Genomic DNA, 16,210 nt, shown 5'->3' on the forward strand with positions numbered 1-16,210 from the left:
TAAACACTTGGAGCTTGAGACAGATGTTGATGGCCTAACCAAAATGCTTAAAGACCCCAAGTCTTTCGAGGATGGTGATCTGGGAAATATAATTCGTGATGTTGCCTCTCTTTTGTCTAGAGATTGGGATGTTGTTGTATTTCATGCTAGCAGGGAAGTTAATTATGTTGCTGACAGACTAGCTATGTTGGGAAGAGCCAAGTTCAAGATTGGAGAGAAGGTGCCTTTCTCTTACCCTCCTCCTGAAGTTCAGCAGACATATGCTATGGAAATTCCTGGGATGCAGTCTACCTAGTTATGCAGTGCAGCTCGCAATTTCTCCTCTCTGCCTTTTTGATCAAACTTACTGCTGCTTCTATTACTTATGTTGCTGCTGTACCTTATGCTTTTATCGTTTTTATATTTATCTTTTGTATTAGGATAAACTTCAGTAACTATGAGTGGTTTACACACCTCTCAACTCATCCTGCTTTTGATCTGATGATTATCATCATCAGATTTGCTTATCTATAATATATGATATTGCCCTTTTGCGTTAAAAAAAAAATAATAATGAAATCTGCTCTGCTATGCTCTGCTCGGCTTTGCTATGCTTTAATTTGCTCTGTTCTGCTAAAATTTGCTTTGTTTTGCTCTACTCTGCCCAGAAGCTCAAAAGAATAGGGGCTTAGAGTATTTGGATAATGAGACATGGACTAATTTAAGAAAACGCAAATCCATGCCCAATGAGACTGATGACAACCTTAAGATAATCCATAAGAAGGCTAAATAGATCACCCTACACAAAGTAGGTGCCCTATTAATTAAGAAAGGTGGATTGGGAAGTATAAGCGTTGGAGATAACTGATGATCAAAAGGAAATAGTGGCAATGAAAGGGTTTTGACAATCTAGACAGGTAGAGCTTGGAAAAAATCAAATAAAAGCCTTAATGATGTAGAGATAAAATGTGTTCTTTTTCCTTCTTCAAGAGGGAAGACTTTAGAGCCAGGGAAAGCAAAAGGTGATTGGAGGATTAGCATTGCACTGCAAAATTGATTGTCATTAAGACGGGACTACAAACTCATCAAAGATTGAGACACAAACAGATTTAAAGAATATATTAGTGATACCGAATAGTCCCAATTCAGACCCAAAAATCCGAAGATATTGTCTAACTTATTTTTGTTGTTGTTATTATGTCCCTTGAAATGTCATAACTAATTATCATAGTTTACCAATTGAATTAAAGCTAGAAAAAGAGGCTAAAAAACCTACAATGTGTCATGCAAAGGTTAAGTCATTATAAAGATGATTAGCGAGGGAGCCCGTGCCACGCAAAGCTCCTCCTCATCAATCACTCCCTCAACTCCTAAGGTCAACATCACAACCAATTCACCCGAGTTCGAATTTCACTCCACTAATTTTACATTAGACTTTCTTTTTCATTTCCCCAATACTTTTCTCTCCACTAAATTTGGGGATTATTATTTAACAGTGAAAACCCTAAAAATAAACAAAATCACACAAAACCAATCCATTTTTTCACAAGACTATTTCTCTCCACATCTCATCCTCCTCCTTCCACACCGCCGTGGGCTCCACCGTCCTTTTCTCCGACGACCACTTTCCCTTTTTTCCGACGCCGCCTCTCTTTTCCGTCAAGTAACTCTTCCTCTTTCTCGCATTTCCTTTTGATTTCCGATCTAAATAATCTTGCTACTTCGATCTGGATTTTCGATCCCTAATTATTTCTGCAAATTTATCGATGCTTTTCTGCTAAATAAATTTTTAATTTGATTGTAATTTTTTTTTTTTTGATTGATTTTTTTTTTTTTTTTTTGGATTGATTTTGATTGCAGAGAGGTTAGCTGCGATTATGGCTGGAGGTAGATTACTTCAGCAGATTCTTAAGAAGAAGTTCCAGTCTCATTCAACTGTAATCATTCTTATTAATCATTCTTGTTCTTTAATTATCATCAAAATTAAATCGTTTGAAATTGTTGATATATTTATTCAAATGATTTGTGAGTTGAAATGAGCTAAAAATTATGGCGATTTTCGCAATAATTAGTTTAGGTTGCGGTGCTTAGATTTTATTTTTGAATGGAAAAAGTAGTCTTTTTGTGTTCTGCCTAGTATTCTGTTGAAAATTTAATAGTGTAGTATTAGGGATGATAATCTGGAATCATTGACTATGATCTATGACCATGAGAAATGTGTGTGTCAATGTGTAATTTGTTCTGCTGGAGGTATTGTCTTTACCGGTGCTGTTGTGCAACATTTATGGCATGTTCTATATTCTGTGTAATTTACCGTCTCTAAGTTTACACACGAGCTTGGTCTTGTCAAGCGTTTGGTGTTTATGTATGTGTTTAACATAATAGGAATTTAGTCAATAGCAAGTGTGAATATGTAATATGTTGTTCGATTATCCTCATGTATGAAGTATATATTCAAAATATCAAAATTTTATTATTTTACTACGAGAGTATATGATTGGCTTTTCATATAAGAGCAAATAAATCGCTATTTTGAACTTTGCAACCGAGTGTATGGTAGATTCTTAAGAGACAGAAAAGTGAAACAACTCATTATCTTAGGCCCTGCCAATTGGTTAACCTTCTTATTGGTCAAACTTATTAGTTTATGAGACCGTAAGAGTATTTATGTTGTTGATATCATTATCCTAAAATAACATCTCTTTCTATAATCAATTTTGCTTCTGTAGGTTAGCTATAATATTAGTTTTTTTCACACAGACCATAAATCTTAATTAAAAATTCTACAGTTTTTGCTGTGGTATTTTGTTTTGTTGAAATTTTTTTGTCTCATTTGTATATTTTTATTCAAATGAAATCTTTATTTCTGTGAAGCTCATAATAAAGGAGTACTATACTCTAGCTCATCCCTTCTCATCTTGTAGAATTTGTTTCATGATGGAGGTTTTGTGTTAGAATGTTGCTATTATTTTGCTTATTTTCTCTTTTTCAGATTTAAGTTAAATATGTTCTTTTACTTGCAAAGTTGCGAGAACAGTTGGTGCTTGATGGTTGTTGTATCCCCTTGTTATTGCTAGACCATAATGTTTCGATTTTCACAAAAGAGCCTTTTAAGCTTTAGCGTAAACCATAACTTTATTACAATGGCGTTTTTATCAATCCTTATTTGGAGATAGGGTTCCTCCTCTTAGACTCCATCATCACAAAAATCTACTTTAGATGATTTAGATCTCCGGGTCCATTGTCACCATCAACCTGTTGGGCCATATAAAGCTAAGGTTTTGGCAAGTTAAGGAGACATTGTTTGCGTGAAATGTGAGGTTAATGGCAAGAACTCTTCCGCTTGATAGACTACTGTTAGAGATGTTTAAGAGGTTAAGATGGATTAAGGATTTTAAATAATGAGTTGAGCTGATGGAATGAAAAGAGCTTGCTTTATCGTTGTTAATGCTAAGGATTTTGGAGAGAAAGGGAGGGGGGTGTTCATGTATTTATATATGAGAGGTGGTGTTTGGGATTCTAGAGACGGTGACAGCCAGGCAGCAAGATTACAGGAATGTCACTGGGAAGAACAACCACTTTTGCTGGAGGAAATTCTCCCTCTTGAAAAGATTGAACCCAGCATCCCAGCCGTGAGTTGATCGTGGTGTTGATAATAAGCTATGTTGGGGTGACAGTTAGGGGTGTAAATGAACCAAGTTGATCAACAAACTACTCGGGTTCAAACTCAGTTGAAGCTCGTTCATATTCGTTTATTTAGTAAATGAGCCGAGTTTGAACAAATTTATAAGCTCGTTTAATAAATGAACTTGAACACGAATATAGGTATGCTCGTTTAGATAAGTTTATGAACAATTCGTTTATTTATGTATGCGAACTACTCGTTTATATATATTCATGAATAACTTATTTATTCATAATTGTTAATTTTGTTCTTAAGTTTTTTTAATGATTAAGATTTAATCCTTAAATTTATAATTAGGATTTAATTATTATGCTAATTTTAAGATTTTTCAAATGTTAGAACTACAAAGCACAATTATTAGAGAAACTTGTTTATTACAAAGCTTGTTCACGAAACGCTCGTTTATCAACTCGTTTAATAAACGAGTCATTCATGAACCGTTCGCGAACATACAGTGTATTAAATGAGCCGAGCTTGAACAGATTTTTGAGCTCATTTGAGAGCTCAAGATCTTGCTCGAACTCGCCTAAGTTAAATGAACTTGAACATGAACAAGGTAGTACTCGGCTCGGCTCGGCTTATTTACACCCCTAGTGACAGTGGGAGGGATGGGACTCTTCTTTAAAAAATAACTTGAGAGTACGCAACTACGCAAGCCCCTAGCAGTATTCTAATGGAAAAGAAAAAGGCAAGACTTTTTAAATTAGAATTTCAGAAAAGTAATAAATGAATTTCTTTCACCAAATAGACTTGTCAGAAGTGTAGGATTTCCTTTTTTTTCATTTTTTTATTCTATACTTTTATTTATGTTGGAGAGGGGACTTCCATTGATTGCACAAAACATGTGAAGCATTATAGCATTTTGTTAACTGAAAGGTTCCAAGTTGTGCTTTTTATTCATCAGCCAAACAAAGTACTGTATTTCATGTTGTTGTTGATGTCCTTGGTTTTGCAGGCAATTCCAGCTTTATCATCTGCTGTCTCGAAAGATCAAGACACTATTGGATCTTCTGGCACCAAAGTCTTGCGAGCATTTGCTCTCCTTGGAGCAGGTGCGACAGGGCTTTTGAGTTTTGCCACTGTAGCATCTGCTGACGAGGCTGAGCATGGCTTAGAAAGCCCAAATTATCCTTGGCCTCACAGTGGCATCCTCAGTTCATATGATCATGCCTCGTGAGTTGACAAATTTTGTAGAATGCATTTTTTGGTATTTTGGGCGGTAGATTGATAGTATTTTGTCCTTGTTTAGGATTCGTCGCGGGCACCAGGTTTACCAGCAGGTCTGTGCTTCATGTCACTCAATGTCCCTGATTTCGTATCGTGATTTGGTCGGTGTAGCATACACTGAGGAGGAGACAAAAGCAATGGCCGCTGAGATTGAGGTGGAAGATGGACCTAATGATGAGGGGGAAATGTTTACTCGTCCTGGGAAACTCAGTGACCGATTCCCTCAGCCATATCCTAATGAAGCAGCTGCTAGGTTTGCTAATGGTGGGGCGTATCCTCCTGATCTAAGTCTTATCACCAAGGTATGTTCGTTTGCTTTGGATTTTTTTTAACCATATGACGTTGCTTGATAGGTTATGCCTGGCTTATGTTTTACTTTTAATTCTCTCGCAGGCTCGTCACAATGGTCAGAACTATGTATTCGCTCTGCTAACTGGTTACCGTGAGCCACCTGCTGGTGTTGTGGTGTGTAATATCTTCCATCTCTTTTCAGTCTGGTCAACCATAATGAAGTAACTGTGTTAAATTGAGTTGATTGATAGTTACTTTTTACAAGTGCCAAAAGTGATTTGTTGTCATGGTTTCAATAAGGCTTATTAGCACTATAGATACTTCATGCAAAATAGAACCTTCCTTTGTTCCTTGATCTGGCTGATGGTTGAGATTTGGAGTTGAGTTGAAAACTTGTGTATTTTCCCTTTATCTGCTATTCTTTGTTGCTCATCTCTTTAGATTTTTTTTCCCTGTGTGAACCTGCACAAAGCTTTCTAGCTGATGTTGAGGTAGGTCTACAGGCTTGGGAGATGATAATGTTAGTGTTGAAAACAGGGTGAATTGAGAGGGTCAGAAATGGTAATTGCCCCCCTGTCAGGGATAGAGAATAACTAACTATATTTATGTAGTCACCTGCAGTTTAGTTGGATATGGTCAGCCTTCTGGCTGATCTAGTGCTTTTTCACCATTTACACTCTGTTTGGTTCAACTTATGTTGTCTGAACCTAGCAAATCCCTTATTTTATCTGTATATAATTTCTCTAAAGCAAAACCTGTTTGGTTGAACTTATTTAATCTGAAAAGTCAAAACAAGTTCATGTAAGATGGACCAAATACAGCCTAATATCTTAAATATCTAATCCTTCCTTTGCTACTTTTTTTTAATGATTCATAATCTAGAGCTTTCTGATTCCCATCTAGATCTGAATTCTTGCTGGTAGAGCAGTTCTTGATTAGTGAACGTAGTCTTTGTTTGTAGACAAAGGAAGATGTTTGAGGCCTGTTAGATTTCCTGAATTGCTGAGCCCTTACTCGGGGTCATGTCTCATGAGGTCACTATAGCAGCAACAGCTTTAAGTTTGTAAGTTGTGATTCAATCTGAGCTCTGCCTGCTCATCCTGCATGCCACCAACCTTGGCCAGTGTTCTTGAACATTATTTTCCACTTCCCATGTCTTGTTCAATTATTTATCCTTCCAATTGATCTGCTTGTGGTTTATCTTTCTCAAATTTGTAGGAAAGAAGTTTATTGTGGTTGGATTGTGGGTTTAGTGGTGAGCTTATGTTAAATTATGTTGATAATATTTGTATTATCTTGCATTATTTGAATGTAAATATTCTTATGTACTTCCTTAATTGTAGCCTTAAATAATAACTTAGTGTCATCCTTGTGCTCATGTATATATCTTAACATATAAAAGAGAAATACTCACCTAGGGTTTGGCACGGTTAGGTTGTTACTAGGCTCATGATGCCATGAAAAAATCATTCGTGAGTGAATCATTTATTTGGTAAGATCTATATGTCCTTAGGTTATTATTAAGGCTCTATTTAATGTCAAAGCTTAAGAATATACATAAGAATATTTACATTATACTACTAATAAAAGATTATACTGAGAATTAATGGTGTGGCAGTATACATACAGTGGCCACTTTGCCAATAGTGGGTTTTAGAAAGGAAACAGAGATAGAAGAGAGAGATTAAAGACATTTTAAAAATGATGCAACATGTTTAATAAGTTACAGGTAGCTGAGACTAATTAGGGAAGGGTAACTTAAATTCCTATTTTTATTTAAATAAGGTGAGATAAAAAAGCCTTAGTGTTTCAATCTTTGGTTAGTGTAAAGCGTGCAATTTGGTAATAAGGTAACTAGGGGCTTTTGAATTTTGAATAACTTATAACTTTAAAAATGGTTGGTCCACCTCAAAATCCGAGAATATGATGGAAGCTTTGCTAGGCTGCAATGACAACTGAAATATATATGCCTTTTGCTCCACGATTTACTCTAATAGATAGTGCTGGTTTCACCCAATGAAACATTTCACTTGAGGTTCCCTTTTTGCTTTGCGACAACCACTAGTTTTAAAGAATCCCACTGAAGACTAAAGTGTGATAATATTCTGTGGGAATCATTAAAGACTCTATCTGAGAGATATTTAAGCAACTACAAAGAAGACTTGTGAAGAATTTGCTGTAGGCTTTTCCTTTGTTCAGTAAAATGTTTTTTATTGGTAAAAAGCTTACACTCAGTTGACAGTATTCTGTGATACTCAACAAATGGAATTGCTATCATTCTTACTGCTCATTGTGGTATAGATGTGCATTATCTATCTTTTTTTTTTTTTTTAGAGAACTCCACTTATGGGTTAAAGGTGTTTAAGCATAAGAACTCCAGGGTTCTGTTATCATACTGTGTTTAATCTCATACAATATATGATTGCTTCTGTGCTTCTTGAGGCCCATATTTCAGACAGATAATGTGGTGTCATTGTTGTGTTATTCCAAGTGTTCTGATTACTTCTTACGATTGGTTATTGATCCTTGTTGTGGTTGCTGCAGATCCGAGAAGGTTTGCACTACAATCCATACTTCCCTGGGGGCGCTATAGCTATGCCCAAGATGCTTAATGACGGTGCTGTTGAATATGAGGATGGAATTTCTGCAACAGAAGCTCAGGTTCAGTTTTTCCCATTCCCAGAAATTTGTTTGCTATAGACAAGTGAGCCTAGTATATTGGTCAATCCTTGCTCGATTGCACTTATTGTTTGATATTTTTATTGCAGATGGGCAAAGATGTTGTGACATTCTTGTCATGGGCTGCAGAGCCTGAGATGGAAGAGCGCAAACTGGTATGCTATATTTCAAGTTGCTTTTGACGATAGGTTTATACTTTAGCTACTATCCTCCTCATCTGGAACCTTTTTTTGCAGATGGGATTCAAGTGGATATTTGTACTATCACTGGCATTACTTCAGGCAGCATACTACCGCCGTTTGAAGTGGTCTGTCATCAAGTCTCGTAAGCTGGTCCTTGATGTTATTAATTAGAGATCGGTGTTCTTTTCCATGTATTGGATATGGGACAATTCCGATGGAAAAAAAATAATTATTTACCGGGTGTTATTGTGACTGCCATGATTGAATGTTCCAATCGTGTAGCTTGAGGAGTCATATTTTGGTTGCCAGGGAAGAAATAAGCTTCCGACATAAGTAGATTATTCTTTTTTATATTTACTCTTGGACGATTTTGACCGTACTTCTCTGCATGTTCAGAATGGCCAATTGTGTTTTTTGGATTTTCTGGCGCCATGTTACTGCATTCAGGGCATGCTTCAACTTTCTTTAGCCGATTTTGGTTCTGTTAAAACTGTAAGAATAAGACTGAGGAACTATGGTCGTTTCTCTTCCCAATATATCTGATCATATTCTCTTACTGTTGTATTCTCTATTCTCAAATTGATCTTAGGAATACCTACATGATCAGGTATTAACGTACAAGGCAAATAATTAATTGTTGGTCATTTATGCGAGTAATTTATACTTATACATAAATTATATGAAATTAACAGAGTAATGTGTGCTGAAATTAATTGAGTGAGCGAAGTACCCGAAGTAAGCGTAATATTGAGAGAACCTATTTATGACTGTCGATGGAGGACTATGGACATATGGGCTATAGTCACATTGGACATTCATGATATTCGCAGAACCCAGAACATTCAGTTTTGTGCCCATTCAAGCATCAACTATTAATAAAAAGGTACTACTACGGCGTAGTTGGTTGGAAATTTATGTAATTTTTACTTTTACTAGGTAAATGATACGGCATATATGGAGTACTCCCTCCGTTTTTTTTTTTTTTATTTGCATCACTTGGGATTGCACAGAGTTTTAGGAGAGTAATATAATATTGTGAGTGGGTGAATAAATTATTGTAGTAAAAGTAAGAAGGGGACCATAAAAAAGAAGATATATGAGAGAGAATAGATATTTTTATTGTTTAAGTGGGGACCATGAAAGAGAGAGAAATGAAATAATCTGAGTGGGGTTTAAAGTAAGAGAGAGAAATTATAAAATATGGTATAAAGTTACCAAATATAAAAGTGGTGCATTTAAAAAAAAATCCATAAAAGAAAAGTGATGCAAATATAAAAAAATGGAGAGAGTACCTTGTAAAAACTCGAGTAACCTTTCAAATAATAGTTTAAAGGAATTTAGTTTCTTCAAAGTATTAGAGCATGACTATTTGTCAATTTTAACTATCAATGCTTTGATTAACATACTTTACGGAATTAGAAAATGATCGGATAAAGTTACTAGACAATTTGGTACCAACTACCACAGTTTTTCTTACTCCAATGGGTGTGTATATAAGTTGAAGTAGTTAAAAAAATCTCTAATGCTTCCTTAGAATGTAAGGTCCTGTTCTTTTGAACTTTTGGGCAGAGCAGAGCAGATTTCAGGATAACAGAGCCTAACAGAGCCAAACAGAGCCGCGTCGAGCAGAGCAGATTTCAACATTATTATTAATACTATTATTAATGTTATTATTATTAATGTTGTGGTTGTTGTTGTTGTTGTTGTTGTTGTTGTTATTATTATTATTATTAAGTGCATATACCATTGATTTAGGTGAATGAAAACATAAATAAATGTGTATCATATTTAACATATGTTAATAATAGAAAGATAAAAGACAACGGTTTACTTATATGTATTTCACAAAAATTTTAAAATAAAATGATTTAATGAGTAATAATGATTCTACTCATAAATTTGTCTTAATCATATATTTTTAACCCTCAAAATAATAATGATATACAAAGTACTACTCGAAAACAACCTCTTTTTTTTAATTCTTAAATTGTATGAAAAGATTTGAAAAATAATTCAATTCAATGAGATAACAATCAATACCCACATAAAATGGTTCTACACATTGTGATTCTAATGTCAAATGTTTATAAAAAGAAATCGTTATTAATTGTTATTATTATTATTTACTTTTTTGAAAGAATTGTTATAATTATTAGAAATTATTAATTAATAATATTATTAAATATTAATTCTTAATAATTTGAATTATTAAATATTATTATTGATAATTATTATTGATAATTATTATTAATATTAATAATTATTAAATTTATTTTTAATATTAATAATTATTATAATTATTCAAAATAATTAATTATTATTATCATCAATACAATATTAATTATTATTATTGTTATTATTAATTATTATTTGAAAATAGAGCAGAGCATATTTCTTTTGAGCAGAGCAGAGCAACTCTAAAGAACGGGGTTTAACTCAAATATAGGGTTAGTGAAGAGCTTTCTCAGTTTTTACTTTTGTCTCCTACTTCCAAAAGATAGCACCATTTAGAAGTTGAACTTGACAACATTGAGTTTCTTTTTACCATAATTAACATACAATTTGTCTCTCCTTTTTTTTTTGTTGTTGTTGTTGTTGTTGTTGTTGTTGTTGTTGTTGTTGTTGTTGTTGTTGTTGTTCCTTTCTTCTTTTACCATAAAATAGTTGAATGTGTAAACCATTGACTTGTCATCCTAAGGAAAAGATGTACAAGTAGTACTCCATATTTATCAGATTAATTAAATATACTCAATGGCAGAACATAAGCATTATCATTGGAGTTATGATATTTAGGTCCTATAAGTTAAGTATGGGTCTCACAAGATGTTTTTAATATTGGAATATGAAGTAAATATACTTTCGTGTTTTGTGTTATGTTTGTTAGATGTCAATTTCAATTAATAATTCATGACCTACTCATCGCAAGTATTTAAGTCTCATAAGTTTAATCACATACTTCATATTTAGGATAACATAATTCTACCTCATACATACTCTACCAACTAAGATAGCTACATTCTCCTTAATATTGACTCTCTACGTCCCCAATTATTTGCCCCATTGTTATTTTGCATCTTGTTAGTTTTTTGTTTAGTGAAATTGATAAAGGATAAAAGTGGTAGAGTCAATTATATATTATGTGAGATAAAAAGTTGTGGCCTCCATGATCAAAAATAAAAATAAGGCATTCTCTTAAGAACAAGCTTAAATGAAATATGAGACAAACATTAAGGGACGAGAGGAGTAACTTTCTAAGAAAAAAACCTCCACCTAGAATTTGTAGGTGAAATTAAAATGCTTTGTTACTCCGTACTTGTTAATCATAAGACAATTTATTAAATACGTAGATATAATTTACTGATTATAAAACTTCACCAATTAAAATAATTAGTTGCCACTTATTATTCTTATTAGTTTCAAGAGTGTAATAACCATTGCTAGTACTAACTAGTACTATTAACAAGGAGATGGATATCCTCATAAGTAAGTTTAATTTGTGGAAGATTAATTAGTTCTTAGTTAAAGTCTTAATTGAAGGTATTCTAGACCTGAGATCAAATTCCGTCTATATCATTGTCCTTGTAACTTTTTTTACAAAAATAAAAAAAATAAAAAATGTAATTATACTTTTAGCTCATTACAACCCACCATTTTCATATTTTAGCCCCATATATATACTACTTTTGTTAACTTAGTTGCAACTTTGAAATATTTTATATCTTACAAATAATACCCCAAGGTTACAACTAATTTTTAATAGAGGTAGTACTTCCTCCGTGTTTTAATAAGTGTTACAATTTGACCGGCATATAGTTTTAGGCAATTTAATTGACTTAAATAAAATAAGAGATAAGTCGGGGAGTTAGAGTATTAAAAAATTGTAAAATAAGGATAGTGGGGTTAATAATTTATTGAAAAGTAATGAATGCGAGAGGAAGTATATATTAGAAAAAGTAGTAGTGAGTTTGAGTAAGTACCATGAGAGGAGAGAAAAAAAATACTCGTATCTAAATGTAGCTTTTTGGCAAAAATGAAAGTGTAACATTTATTAAAATACGGCCGGATTTGTTAAGTGTAATACTTATTAAAATACGGAGGGAGTATTTTTTTTTTTTTTTTTTCTAATTAGTCTAGTACCAGTACTGTTTAATGTTTATTTTTATTTTTATACTTGTATTTTCTTTTTAACAAGTGGAGTAGAATTTAGAGGTGTCAAAAACTGACCCGATTCGAGAACCCGACCTGAACCGGCAATGATCTGAACCTGATCTGTACCCGAACAATGGGGTGAAACTAGTGACCTGTAACCCGACCTGAATCGACTGGATGTTAACCGAAAACCAATTTGATCCAATACTTTATGACCTAAACCCAAACTTGCACCTGATCTGATACTAACCGTCAACCGATTTAATCCGACCCGATAACAATCCAAACCCGAATTAGTACCCGACCTGATTAGAACCTGAAAACGATTTTAACCCAACACAACCTGTTATTGACCCGAGTCATGAAAGGTTTAATAAAATTTTACACACCTTTCGTTTTGGTAAACCCTCAATCCTTAACAAAATATTGGTACAATTTGTTCAGCTTATATACCTTTTGTTCTCTATTACTTCGCATATAGGCTTAATAAAATCTTGATAATGTTTGATCAAATTATAAAAGATGTAATTATATAGGTTCAGCTTCACCACATCAATATTTATTCGAATTGAACTTGAACCAAAACCAAGAATGATCTAACTTTAAGATTATCCGACCAAATAATTATTTAGCCCAACCCTAACCCGAACCCGAATGTACCATCTATTAACCCGCCCAAACCCGACTCAACACAACCCAAACTTGAAATTGAAGCCGATCTGAATTTGACTCGAATCAAACCCGACCTATACCCGAAAAGGTAAACGACCCGGAATAATCTAAATCGAAATTGACCCGACCGGAACCTGAACCTGATCTAAGGCTAGATTGACCCGACATAACCTAATCCTAATTCAACCCGAAATCTAATTTAACCCGATCCGAACCCGACTTGAATACCCAAATTGGCAACTCAAAGTAGAAATTTTCCATGCCAAACCAAGAAAACAAGGTACGGAATGGAGAATATATAATCGATCCTACTTTAGGAATTGATGAGACTTGGCCAGCAAAGAATTGATGAGAGAGAAAATGACATAACACAAAGCAAATCATCCTTTTTCCAAGGTCAGAACTCAGCATCAAAGCTTAAATTAAAAAAATAAAAATTAATTTGCATGAAGGAAGACTGAATAATAAGAAGAGTCTGCATTAAAAGTTGGAATTGCATTTTGGACCACACATTACATGCACCGCAACAATTTATACGGGCTTTTGGAGGTATCCTAAGTTACCAAAAGCCTCTCTCATCTTTAGGGCCCATTTTCTAAAATACTCCTTGTAAACTTCAACTTTGCAGCTTTTATTCACTCTCTTTTCGTACTTGTTTTTTCAATAGGAGGATCGAGTTTCCATGAAACATGACATACAATTCCATCTCCTACTGAACTAAGCTGAACTGATTAAAGTTAAACTGAATTGAAAAGATATGAATAAATTATTTATAAGAGAAGAAAATTAAAAACTGAATTAATTGAATCTGAACTGAAATTAAGTTGAAGAGAACATGCCTAAATCGGATTAAATTGATTTATGTAGCATTTTGGTCCGATAAGAAATCTACTCCTTATTAACTCTAGAAAAAAGACCTACGATTTGTTGAGGTGGGCCAGTTCATATCGTGAAAGACGTGGATCAAGTGGCACAACTGCACATGCACTAGCTAAGTATAAGCGGAATAACATGTTAGAATGAGGTATTAATATGTAATGTTCGATAATTATGATTTTGATGTCACGAGGTTAAGACAAACAAAAGAAAATTGCAACTAAAACACCATAACAGAATTAAAACTAAAAGTGTAAAGCAGCCATGTTAGAGTGTTATATAATATAATTTGTAAAATAGGAGTATTAATATAAGAAGAGGATTGATTGTAATTAATGGAATTCACTAAAAACAAATTTATAAGTTGAAGTACTCGTACTTTGTACAATACAAGCATTATTTTTGGTCTAATGTACAACATGTAGGTGTTTTGACCAATCAACTCCGTACGTGAATGTAAAATGTTTACCTACAATGGGTTGAAAAACTCCATTCTATGCACTAATTAGAAGTAGTTAGCACGTTTTACATGTAATGGAGGGTGCATACTCATTGAATTGATTTAACCTCAACTGTTATCATGAATCCCTTTAAAGGACTACGGCTAGGGTGGGTGAAGCTCTAACCTTAATCACAAAGCCGGTGCCCTGTACGTATATTATCTACAGTCATAATTCATTCATAAATGTATGTTTGATCATTAATATCTGAAATTGTGTAAAAGTAAAGATAATATATACTACCTTCGTTTTGTGATAATCGTAATAATTTGGCTTTTGCATTATTCGATCATATGCTTACTTTGGCTACACTTTTCACCAACATATAAAAGATATATGTTGCCATGTAAAATTTAGTCTTTAGATACACTTCATTATACAACCTTTTTAACTTCTTTCTAATATATAATTACCAATATTAATGGTCAAAGCTGTGCATTGACACGTAAGCTAGTCAAACTGTTGCGATTATTATGAAACGGAGGAATTACAACAAAAAACACTTGATATTATGAAACTTTGATTAAACAAACCTAATACAAACATAAGACATAACCATTTTTTTTTTTTTGGTTATTTCTAATAATATTTTAATGAGAATTCACGCGATCAAAATTAATGAACTTTGACTCTAAAAAAGGAAATGACTGAAGTAAACATAAAGATCGATTGGGAGGGCATACAAAGTTGATGCAGTAGACTATACATTGTGGACTTAAAGGTGTAGATTCGGTTGGTTCAAGTCATTTTTAATATCTCCAATTATATATATATATCGGGTTGTATTCAAATAGGTGAAAGGAATTTAAGGACATTATCTATGTACTAAAAGTTATAAAAAACACATCTAAAACATAATATGAAATGAACATACTTTTAAGTACATCCGAGTATGGGTTCGAGTTTGGAGGCGGCCGGAGGAGCCAAGAGGACGCGAAAGGGGAAGGGAACATGCACATTATAAGCAAGAAACAATCGAGTAAAGTATAAGTCGTATCAACACGGAGTTTAGTGTGGGCGAATTTGGGCATTTAGTTAGGCAGTGACAGCAACACCCACGTTGTAGGCTTGTCCTGTTGCTAAACAAGTCCATCTGTGTTGCTTCCCTTCTCTCTCCTTTCAAAGCCCTTCTAATAATTTTATCAATTGCACCGTCATATAGTACCATTGTAGTAAGTACCATGCATTAAGCATGAACTACTCTACTTGTCTCAATTTCTTAGCTTTTTTAAAATTTTGCACACGTATGATAGGGATTCATTAATTACTTTTTAATATATTTTGAGCAAATCAATAAATAAAATAAATTATTTTTATTTGGAGTAATGTTTTAAAATAATGAGTAAATTTGTTCTTATTATTATTAATTTATACTATATTACTAATTTTGTAAGAAACTAACATTTTTGTAAGAAGTACAAGTACTTACTATGTTGTAAAAACAATTTTTGATTTGTCTTTTAATTGCAATACTAATTTACTGCCAACTACTACATCATAATATACTTATTTTTACTATATCACAATATACTTAGTTTTACTTTCCCGTCAAAAAAATAAAAAAATATACTTATTTTTACTTTATCTAAACTTATTAAACTTAATTGAACTTGATTATTCCTGATTTTACCTTATAATAACACCAGAAGAAGTTATTATAAGGTGAAGACAACGCACACATAGAGATTATAGTAATGTGGCATGGTTGATTCAATTAAATGTATAACAATTGTTACTCCTTAATATGTTTCCCTTACATTTATTAGTAAAATTTACTTATTTTACATGCAAATCAAAGAGCATAAGTTTACATTGATCTCACCATTATCAAGTAAACATTAATTGAGCAAATCTATGCCCGTCACTCCCTCCTAGAAAGAATAGAAAATATTGGATCTCTATAGTTTTAATGTTCAATCAAAATTATTATAACAGATTCTTTTTAGTTATTTATTTTTAGTGAAAATTAC

General features: G+C 33.2%; 1 protein-coding gene across 1 annotated transcript; it reads left to right on the forward strand.

The window, feature by feature from the left end:
• The first annotated feature begins 1,473 nt into the window (after positions 1–1,473).
• Positions 1,474–8,599, forward strand: LOC145567249 (cytochrome c1-2, heme protein, mitochondrial). The gene is made up of 8 exons (XM_081626505.1): positions 1,474–1,642; positions 1,840–1,916; positions 4,620–4,837; positions 4,914–5,193; positions 5,285–5,356; positions 7,727–7,843; positions 7,951–8,016; positions 8,098–8,599. The coding sequence occupies exons 2-8, from the start codon at positions 1,857–1,859 to the stop codon at positions 8,212–8,214; spliced, it is 930 nt and encodes a 309-aa protein (XP_081482631.1). The 5' UTR covers positions 1,474–1,642; positions 1,840–1,856; the 3' UTR covers positions 8,215–8,599.
• Positions 8,600–16,210: the final 7,611 nt, after the last annotated feature.

The sequence above is a fragment of the Chenopodium album genome, chromosome 11, assembly GCF_948465745.1.
Source record: "Chenopodium album chromosome 11, dcCheAlbu1.1, whole genome shotgun sequence".
Lineage (NCBI taxonomy): Eukaryota > Viridiplantae > Streptophyta > Magnoliopsida > Caryophyllales > Amaranthaceae > Chenopodium > Chenopodium album.